Source organism: Limulus polyphemus, unplaced genomic scaffold, assembly GCF_000517525.1.
Source record: "Limulus polyphemus unplaced genomic scaffold, Limulus_polyphemus-2.1.2 Scaffold793, whole genome shotgun sequence".
NCBI lineage: Eukaryota > Metazoa > Arthropoda > Merostomata > Xiphosura > Limulidae > Limulus > Limulus polyphemus.
In genome coordinates this window covers 410,633-422,249 of record NW_013666403.1, presented here as the reverse complement: position 1 = coordinate 422,249, position 11,617 = coordinate 410,633, and the positions used below count along the sequence as shown (strand labels likewise).

General features: G+C 32.2%; 1 protein-coding gene across 1 annotated transcript in view; it reads right to left on the bottom strand.

Moving 5' to 3' along the window:
* Nucleotides 1-11,617, bottom strand: part of LOC106460549 (potassium channel subfamily T member 1-like) — a 101,096-nt gene that overhangs the window by 3,103 nt on the left and 86,376 nt on the right. Inside the window, exons 22-26 of the mRNA XM_022387290.1 lie at nt 10,369-10,480; nt 6,214-6,315; nt 3,353-3,436; nt 880-1,008; nt 571-691 (exon numbers count right to left, since the gene is read on the bottom strand). Coding sequence (XP_022242998.1) covers nt 571-691; nt 880-1,008; nt 3,353-3,436; nt 6,214-6,315; nt 10,369-10,480 — 548 coding nt within the window. The remainder of the gene's footprint in view (nt 1-570; nt 692-879; nt 1,009-3,352; nt 3,437-6,213; nt 6,316-10,368; nt 10,481-11,617) is intronic.

The window sequence follows — 11,617 nt, the reverse complement described above, 5'->3', positions numbered from 1 at the left end:
CAACTATCCTTTCTCTAACAAAATCTGACAATTCGAGAGAACTTTGAGTTCTAGGCATGTTGATAATTAGTGTGCGGACCATTTTCATTTATATAATGCTCTGTGAACACAAATTAGTTAGCATAAATCAGTTAAATGACGAAAAATTAGGTGTCTATTTACTTGTGACCACGCTGTGTATGTCTGGTTCTTGTTCTTGCTTCACTTTATTTATATGAACAAATTGATTTCACTTGTTCTCTGACAGTTATTTATGCTCTCGTATTTTGAAGTGCTGCTCCAAACCCCTTCGCGAACCCTTGTACATCTAATAAGACATTTTGTAAACATATCGTATTTGTAAGTTTTCGAGAGGCGTCTCCTACTGCTTATGGCTGGCTTAGATTTTTAGATCTTTCTCAATTATAGTATCCACTTGAAGATCGCGAGATCTGTGCAAATCACATTTAGCTGGTGTGATCCTATAGATCCAATAGCTGTGTATTTTCTATAGCTGAGAAAAATATCTAAGTTGTTAGACAATTGCTAGTATTTGAAATTAGCGGAAAATAACATAATAATACTACAAACCGTAATCTTCCACTGGTAGACCCAAGTTGTGCATTCTTGTCCGCACCATGTTACAGATCTCTTGTCTTTCTACATCAGCAGCCAGAGCAGCCCTATCACTATCGAGAAGCTCCAGGGATAACTTCAAGAAAAAACGTTGGAAAAGTTGTGACACAAAACATCCTTCGTTATGTTTATTTTCATTCTTAAAATATCATCATAATATATAATCTAAAAACTATATCTTCTTTCAAAAATTTCACTGAAAGTGATGCTACACTTTACCAAGTTACTCCCTTATCTAACTATCTATTGATTTAATAATCTTACAGAGGAGGCATCAGACAAGGAACTCTGGGTTCGACAAATTCCTATGGGTACTTCGCATGTTGTAGAACACAACTTCTGATAGAGACGTCCGTATGTTCTGATCCACAGATCTTCTTCTGATATTCTCATCTATTCATACAACAACGAACACAGGGCTGTTTATTAAATAATCTTAGATAGTTGTCCCAGGACTAAATTATCACACCAATTTATTATTACGTAAGTTTCTTCTATGCAACAACACCAAGTGGAAAAAGGAAAACAAAGCCTGTTAACCAATATCTTAATATCTATATACGCTATTAATAATTACCCTTACTATTGGCGTCTATAATTATTCTTGTGCCACAACATAAGGGGAATATCACGTGATATTACCCGCCGTATTAAAACAAACAACACAACAGATCCTTCGTGACTGAATCTATCAACAAGTCAATAAAAAAAATGATATTTCAGGCGACTCCTGATGGTTTCATCGTTTAACTTTGATCACTGATAAACCACGTGGTTATCGAAAGAGACTTCCAACTGTTTCTACACCAAACACTGACACAGTTACCAACGAAATATTGATACATTGCATGATTTGAACACTTGGCTGTCAAAATAAATTACGGATGTGACGATAGTTGAAGAGGCGTTCTTATTTTGTGTTTTGTCTTCGGTTTAAAATATATATCCCTATAAACCCATGTTTCCTAATGGAAGGAATAATCCGTTAAGTTGTCATGGGGTTTCTTACTCTATAATTGACTACTGTCGTGTGTATAAATTGAGTTGAAGCTGACAGTGAATAAGACTAAAAAACTTTAAAAACGCAAACTTTTATACTGGCGTTATTTTGAATAAATATGTAAATCAATAAACAAAATCTTTATTTAAACCTACTCATGAAGTCAACTTGTATAAAAGTATAACGTTGCACACAGTGTACGACAATTCAACGGATTTACTTCGGTAAACAATGTTTTTTAAAAAGTGTATAACATCTGGACGTTTTATACTATAAAAAGGGATGTTTATTAAATAATCTTAGATAGTGGTCCCAGGATTAAATTATCAAACCAATGTATTATTATGCAAGTTTCTTCTGTTTGTTTGTTTGTTTTTAAGTTAAGCACAAAGCTACACAATGGGCTATCTGTGCTATGCCCACCACGGGTATCGAAACCCGGATTCTAGCGTTGTAAGTCCGCAGACATACCGCTGTGCTACTGGGGGGCGCAAGTTTCTTCTATGCAACAACACCAAGCGGTAAAAGTAAAACAAAGCCTGTTAATCAATATGTTATTTAAAGAGTTAGAATCCAAAATAAGTGCACCAAGGTAAATGATTTCCAAAATGAAAAGATTGATGAATGAAATCGAAAAGAGTCATCACGAATGAAAATACTTTATATCTTTGTCAATGATGTTATGTATATGCAAACTTACTGCGCCATGAAAAATGAAGAAATTTAACCATCATTAATTCAATGAACTTTTATCTGTAATTAACCATCATTAATTCAATGAACTTTTATCTGTATTAACCATCATTAATTCAATGATCTTTTATCTGTATTAACCATCATTAATTCAATGATCTTTTATCTGTATTAACCATCATTAATTCAATGATCTTTTGTCTGTATTAACCATCATTAATTCAATGATCTTTTATCTGTATTAACCATCATTAATTCAATGAACTTTTATTTGTATTAACTATCATTAATTCAATGAACTTTTATCTGTATGATAGAACTACAAAGGCTATCTTCTGCAGTCCCTAATTTTGAACTACTGACCAGAGGGAAGAGAGCCAGCCAGCAACATCCTACCACACACTTTATAACGCACCACAGCTTAATATGTGGAGGATATTTTGTGGTATCGGATGGTTTCAAAGCCGGCTCGTCAGTTCTGAAGTCCACATAGAATCAACCCGTGCCAAATTCAATAAACAAAATAAGTTAAATTACTTTCTATTAGATAAGACAGCTCTGGTTAAAAAGAAACTTAATGGCATAAAATGGATCATTAAGTTATTATTGGTTTATATATAAATCAAATAATCTGATATTTCAAATTTGACCTTGACTTCAATGAGAAAAAGTCATCTGAATGTCGGGAAAAAAATTCTCTAAAGACACACTTGAATACTTTGAAAGATATTCTATTGGGATTCCATTTTATCAGGGGAAATAACTTGGCAATTGATAAGCGAAATGCTGTTAAAACAACTCCAGTGGCATCATTTTCAACTTTAAACATAATGCTCTCTCTCTACCTAAGTTACCCTCGGGCAGATAAAACCATTTATATTTGTTTAATAAAACTCATTTGAATCTATTTCGTGAAGTCTTTCTTCAACTTGAGTAGCACTTTTCTGATTGGAGGACGCGATAAATTTAATATTTTATGTTGCTATTAACTACAGAGATAATAAATTCCATTGAATACTCTATGCCAATGAAGAAAGTACCTACCGAAGAAAGGAAACCTGAACCTGGAGCTTGGTCAATTCCAAGAAGCAACCTAATAAAGGTAATCATGTAATCCTTCACGAAAGCCTGGAAAATAAACTGTTAATTACAATATTTCATTATAAAAAATGTTTACACATTGAATTTGTTATTGCAAGATTTTTTAAAATAAAACTAGGTTTTTTAAATGTAAACCTGAAAAAATCTGATCTAGAGGCACAGTAGTGATTTCAAACAACTTTGAAAAAAATGGGATAACACTATTGGGACTATATATACAGGACTGGACTTTTGTCACAGCTGTTTCAAACGCTGGAATGCCACTATTCTTACGTTTCTGAACAGATACAAATACTCTCACATTACATTTAAAATAAATGATTATATACGTTGTTTGTTTTATTTTAAAAAATGAGCGGTCAAAGCGATATAAAATCATTTTTATTTATTTTCCTTCTCTTTGTTGAATAGTTCAGTAGCGTAATAAACCGAGGATAATAATTAGTAGATAATAATGTAAACCAAGTTTGACAGTTGTAGCACATATATTAATATTTTCTATGAAAATCTGTTTATGGTAAATTTTAATGGGGAATTGCTCTATACAACCATCAAGTTAAAAATGAGGACATAAGGATCTAGGGACAGACAAAATATCCGAAGGAATGAAAGAATGGTGTAATAATTTAGCACACTCTCCGTGACAGCTGGGGTTCGAATCTTACTTTAGGTGGAGTCTTAACTTTAATGAATATTAAAATAACATACCTTATTACATGTATTATATCTGTTATAGATTAAAAGAAATAAGTGTTAAAGAATGGTAAAAAAATGTTGATGTTCTTATCGTTTGCCTTCTTGGAAGAAACTTATTCAACCATTTTCCAATGCAACCGGAACAAGCAGCAACATGTATATTAAAAAGGGCCAAGTTTTCTTTAAATGTGTTCTTGTTCGGGTTATCCATTTTTGTGTTATGTCTTTAAAAAGTTTGGCCTTTCATATAATTTAGTTCATTTTTTGACATTACATCTTTAAATGGCTGACGAATTTATTCTAACTTGGCTGTTACTGTACATATAAAGTGTTTTGATCAGATATATTTGTTAGACAGCAATAACTATGGTACCCAAATCGGATAACCTGAATAAGATTAACTCATGAATTTACTTTGCTGACCAAGTCACTAATTCGTGTGTGTAATATTCAGGTTGTCCTTTATTCACCATTAACACATGAACTGACTTTGTTAACTAAGTCACTAATATTTGTGTGTAATATTCGGGTTGTCCTTTATTCGCAATTAAAACATGAACTGACTTTGTTAACTAAGTCACTAATACATGTATGTAATATTCGGGTTGTCCTTTATTCACCATTAAAACATGAACTGACCTTGTTAACTAAGTCATTAATATATGTGTGTAATATTCCGGTTGTCCTTTATTTATCATTAAAACATGAACTGACCTTGTTACCTAAGTCACTAATACATGTGTGTAATATTCAGGTTGTCCTTTATTCGCATTAAAACATGAACTGACTTTGTTAACTAAGTCACTAATACATGTGTGTAATATTCCGGTTGTCCTTTATTCACCATTAAAACATGAAGTGACCTTGTTAACTAAGTCACTAATACATGTGTATAATATTCGGGTTGTCCTTTATTCACCATTAAAACATGGAACTGACCTTGTTAACTAAGTCACTAATACATGTGTGTAACATTCGGGTTGTCCTTTATTCACCATTAAAACATGAACTGACCTTGTTAACTAAGTCATTAATATATGTGTGACTAATACATGTGTGTAACATTCGGGTTGTCCTTTATTCGCAATTAAAACATGAACTGACCTTGTTACCTAAGTCACTAATACATGTGTGTAATATTCAGGTTGTCCTTTATTCACCATTAACTCATGAACTGACTTTGTTAACTAAGTCACTAATTCCTTTATTCACTATAAATAACTTATATTGACTTAGAAGAATATTATTCACCTTCACAATTTGGTGTAGAGAGAGAAATAACACGTTAAGACAGCTAGACCACTGAAGAATTAGAAGAACAAATGCTACCTATTCTTATTGCTTGTAATGAGTGAAGAACAACCCAAACACTACAAACACGAATTACAGATCACCATTACGAGAATTCTGATCTTGTTCTTCGACCTGCTCTTGTCCACAATCGCTAATGACTACTAGAATTCTCCAATAATAGTCTAAGTGAAAAGTAACGAACCAAAAACAGATTGCGGCTTACACTTCTTTTTGCCGAAATGGCAATTCTAGTGGTGAAAAGAACACACTAAATGATCAAGCAACTCCCACAATAACCGGGTTGTCCAGCATTAATTAATGCAAAGAACAATAGTGAGTCTATACATATTTTTTTAAAATCAGTAGTTCATGCAGCAGCTTTGTTTAAGTCTGATGACCTCATATATATATTCTTTTCTGATATACATTAGGCCGTATTATCTCCTAAAATAGCGGTGTTAATTAAGTCTAGTGAATTGGTAGATAGCCTTATCTTATGCAACAGTTGACTTAAATGAGTTTGAATACTTCTTAAGCTGTATTATCCCGAACAATAATTATGTCAACCAAGTTTGACTCGTGTTTGTTTTATCTCACGTATACAATAATTATGTCAACCAAGTTTGACTCGTGTTTGTTTTATCTCACGTATACAGTAATTATGTCAACCAAGTTTGACTCGTGTTTGTTTTATCTCACGTACAGCAAACCTTAAACATTTTTTAGTCTAATAGTTATAATGTCACATTGTGCGTATACTGACCAAATGCTCTACATGTTTATAACAGTAATAGCTGTACTAACTTTATTCTTACCTGATAAAGTAGTGTATCCAACATACTAGCACTAAACACCGTTCCTGAAGCGAACGGAAGTCGGAACATGTAAGAGATGTGGGTTCCTCGTTCCTTCTCACGCTATAAAAAATATTGTATTAACCATAGTGAAAACGAAGTTTTTATTGTGAACATATCATCTAAACGCTATACATTTCGGATATTCAGAAAGATATCGTGACTAAAGGTTAATGTTTTGTATCTAAACGTATAAAAAGCGTCTAGAAACACGATAATGACTAGCATGTTTAACCTGTACTCTTAACTTCAAGATTCTGGGGTATAACGAAAACTTTGATTTTTGTTAACCACAAAGCTACACAATTGGCTGTTTATGCTGTACCCACCACGGGTATCTAATTCTGATTTTTAGTGTCATAAGTCCAGAGATCTACCGCTGAACCACTGGGGGACATGTAACGAAATAAAACAAGCACTGATATATAGATTAATAGGAGTACATATATATATATGAATACATATGTATGTGTGTGTGTGTACACCTGTACATTTCTTATGAAGACTTCTAATGTTAACCAAAGACTACTTTAAGTAATTGACACATGATTAATAGTTTTCATATTCTCTTATTTTGATAACTCTAACATGATTAATGGTTTTCATATACTCTTATTTTGATAACTCTAACATGATTAATGGTTTTCATATACTCTTATTTTGATAACTCTAGCATGATTAATGGTTTTCATATACTCTTATTTTGATAATTCTAACATGATTAATGGTTTTCATATTCTCTTATTTTGATAACTCTAGCATGATTAATGGTTTTCATATACTCTTATTTTGATAATTCTAACATGATTAATGGTTTTCACATTCTTTTATTTTGATAACTCTAACATGATTACTTCCATTTGCTTCGTTTTTTAAACTTCACACATTTGTATAATAGAGAGTATACTAGTTAAGGTATGAAAAACACTGCGAAGAAAAACGTCCCTAAAACTAATGTATACCATATTTATAGTTTGTATAAGTTTAATTAATCTTTTCACAATCATCTCGAGCATTGAAACTAATAAATACAATCTTTATAATTTGTACAAGTTTTTTAAACTTCCGACATCCGTCTCGGATGTAAAACTAATATATAAAAATGTACTGCTTTTATAAGTTTTGTTAAACTTCTCACAGTCATCTCGAGTATTAAAATCAATATATACAATATTCATTGTTTGTTTAAACTTCATCAAACTTTCATCTCGTGTATTTTCGGATTCATTTTTAGACTATGAACGTTTGAGGATTAGAGATTTTCAACTGTGTACTAAAAATTAAAAACTTATTTTAACCAATCTTAACCTTACTCTTACAACCTTCTACAGAAGATTTTATATTTTTAGTTTGTCCAGCTGTCTCCAAGTATTAAAAAATTTGTATGAAAGAAAAAGCGTGTTGTGGTTGAAACTAAGCAACTGAGTGATGCAGAAATGGTCTATAAATTTTAATTAGCAGATTTATGTAATAGTTATAAATTCCCACTAAAGCATCGGAAGCATTTCGATCATGAATTTTATTTCTTCAAGTTTTTAGTTTTTCCTTTATCGTATAAAAACTATAAAACTTCTACAAGAAAAGTTACTGAATATTGTGGACAACACCACGATATGATGAATACAAAGACATTAAAGATTAATTTATGTAACGGTCTTCAATAAAACTATGAAAACATAAGTCTCTCTCTATATATAGATGCTTTGTTTTCTTTGTATTATCGTACAGCTAAATCATTACCCTAATGCTAATCAGTAATAATGATAACTTGTAGATGTAAAATTTTGCGTAATCTGGCATTATAAGTGAAGTTTCTGAACTTGTCTTTTGATGTCAGAACTTCACGATGTTATGTAAATAATCACTGAAATCTAGCAACGTTAGATATCTGATCTAGTAGTCGGATCGGCGTTGTTGATACAATAATAACAGTGTGTAATATTATATCACGAAAAAAACCACATCATTCTTTACCGGCCCATTACATGTTTCCAGAAAAATGGTTGTTCAATAACATTTAAAAATTTTATTTTCTGATGTACACTGAAACCGTTAAGGGTCTTTTCTCTCAATGATATGGCTTATCAGATTACCTGAGTTGCAAAAAGGAAAGCTTTGGATGAAGCTATATTTATACCATCCGTTTAAGAGAAGACACTCGTTTCAACTAAGCCCTTTTTATTTGATAACCCAGCCGTCCTGATGATCCCCTCATTATTACATGAAAGGTCACACTGGTGACGGAATTGAATAGACAAGGCATAATTGTAGTGCTATGCATAGTAAAGAACAATATGATTTAACTTATTATTAGTCTCATGGTTATCTAATATCACACAAGTATGTTTCGCTAGCTAATACATTCCACGCCCTAAGACTTATTGTATAAAACATAACGGATGAAAATAATGTTGCTGTTTTTAACTCTCCTAAAAGTTTCTAAATATCACTCACCTACGTAAAGTTATGGCAAAATATTATACATATTTGATGCTGAGTGTATTTAAAACTGGTGTTCTGTAAGGGGACAATTATACTCGACTGTAGATCACAATTTGCTATAAACTCAGTAGAACCTAGCGAAAGTTTCAACGAATTATTCAAAACGAGAAAATCTACCTAATCGCAGACACCGAAATCTATACTTCCACTTGTCTAAGGCCTAACATTAGTTAAGCCTATATTCGATAAAGAGTTAACACTGTAAACTTGTGTACGTTTTTTACTTTAGTTTAATTAGAGATAAACATTACGGTACCTAATACTATCAATAAATAAACTTTTATTGTTATTCTACGATCTAAAGTTAGACTTTACTAAAAACTAAAGTATATTTACATCCGCGTTTTATTTATATCCGTTGAAATTAAGTGCGCGCGCATGCGCATTTAGATAATAAGGTATAAACTTTTGGGGCTTTACTATACGACTCGAAATTAACCTGGAAAACACATGTAAACAAACACGAAAACAAAATCTGGAAGCGGGTGAACTACGTCAGGAGTCTGTTTGGAAATAACACAGGCACATCACAGAGAACACATATTAAATATCTATTAATATAAACAATACATACGGCCGGTAATCTGATATGTTGCCCGGCTTGGACTAACGTTACACCACACATAATTATACAGAAATTACAAACTATACAAAACTCAGTCCTCATTACATCATATATAGTTCCACTCACAACAAGTTTAGTTTTCGTACACAATTATGTGGACATACAGTCACTCTAGGACAAATTCCTATATAGATCGGTCACCTACTTCTAGAAAAACTTAAATAAAAACGAACTAGTTCGTTCACTATATCATACATGATGGAAAAAAAAATCCTCTCCCCTATTAATATGTACTATAAGTATAGCAATCAACCACCCAATGGTAGACTTACTTAACCATATCATTTGTGTGATGTATTCACTATGTATTATTATGGTATTAATGTTAAATAAATACTAAATATATGGAATACATGGGACTATTTATGTAATGTAAGACTGTCTACATTCCAAATGAAACAGTGTGTGTGTCGGTGTAATTCCTCAACGTTGAACATAAATGGGCATGACAATGATTCACTATCATAATTACATTACCCCTTTGAGGAATTACACATGAGGGTTCTGTATTTATGTAAGTTCTGTATTTATGTAAGTCACTATCATAATTACATTACCCCTATCATTGTCATGCCCATTTATGTTCAACGCCCTCATGTGTAATTCCTCAACGTTGAACATAAATGGGCATGACAATGATAGGGGTAATGTAATTGTGATAGTGAGTTACATAAATACAGAATCCTCATTTATGTGATGTTTAGCATTTAAAAGTGCTCTTAATTTAACGGTGCCGACTTAAACGGATCACAGCATCAGTGCCCCCGGATCATGACCAAGATCTACCAAACTATCATAACAGATAAGTTAACCTAAGCAGTGTTTCTCTAGCGTGTTGGGTCAAGTATGATTTGCATAATCTTTAAGATGCCATTCCATTACACCCTTAAATTTTAAAAATCTGAGGTTTCAACATTCCAGAGAAGAAATATTTTAGTTTCTATTCTTTTGTGATTACGTTTTCCAAATTTTTTTATGACCGTTTTTACCTTTTCCATTTTTGATAGATGTAGAGCATATGTATCATGAGCCCGAAACTGCATGAATCTCATGTTGCTGGATTGACTGAGTTCTGTAATTATTCGTACGCTAGGAAAAAGTCTGGAAAGTAAACGATACATGACAATTTAGACTTAGACTTCAAAATAATTTATCTTGACACTGAGCTCTGTTATTTTTCATAAGTTCTAATATTGTTAGGAAGAACAACCAGAAAAAAAATAATAAGAACAATACAACAATTAGTTATTGAAGGATACTACTCATTTGTTTTTGTCATTTAAATTTTGGCATAACCCAGAGTAAACAAAACTGTGAAATGTCTATTGGAATATAATACGATTTTATACATACCTAAGATAACGTTTCGTACTTTTTGTCTCTAGCCACACTTGCAATTAAAAGAAAAAATATTTTTTCACGAAACATCTATTCTGTCTTATCCATCAATGGTAGTTTCATGAGATTTACCCACTCCGATTTTTACTTTCACAAATGATAAACATATCACAAGATCTACACATATATATCATCACTAACACTATTTTTGATGCATTATCATCTGTTTAAAAACAGTACTTAAAACAGAGATATATAAAACAAATGTCAGATTGATTTTCGTGTTAAATCTTAGGAATTCATAATCTTAGAATTCTAGATACTAAAGCTAAAAAAAGGGTTAACTTTGTTTTTCCTTTTAAACTGTAAAATGTTTAATAATGTATACTAAAGATATTTCCATGTACATTACTGAACATAAATAAATAACTTATTCACAGAAACAAAATTGCGATCAGCAATAGATATTGAATCAATGTGAGAAGTTATCGGAAACAATTTCTTCTTAACTTAATAATCACCTGACAGACAACTGGCTATATTTGAAGCTAATAATTCTTTTGAAGGCTAAAATATTCTGTTTATTTTGTGTAACAAAATTATCTTACGCATTGAAAAAGTGAGTTCCAAAAAATTGTAAAATTTAGGTAACGCCACTCAACTGCGTAAGAATTTGTGTTTTTGAATTTCGCGCAAAGCTACACGAGGGCTATCTGCGCTAGCCGTCCCTAATTTAGCAGTGTAAGACTAGAGGAAAGGCAGCTAGTCATCACCACTTTTTTACCAACGAATAGTGGGATTGACCGTCACATTATAACGCCCCCACGGCTGAAAGGTCGGGCATGTTTGATGTGACAGGGATTCGAACCCGCGACGCTCAGATTGCGAGGGGGGCGTCTT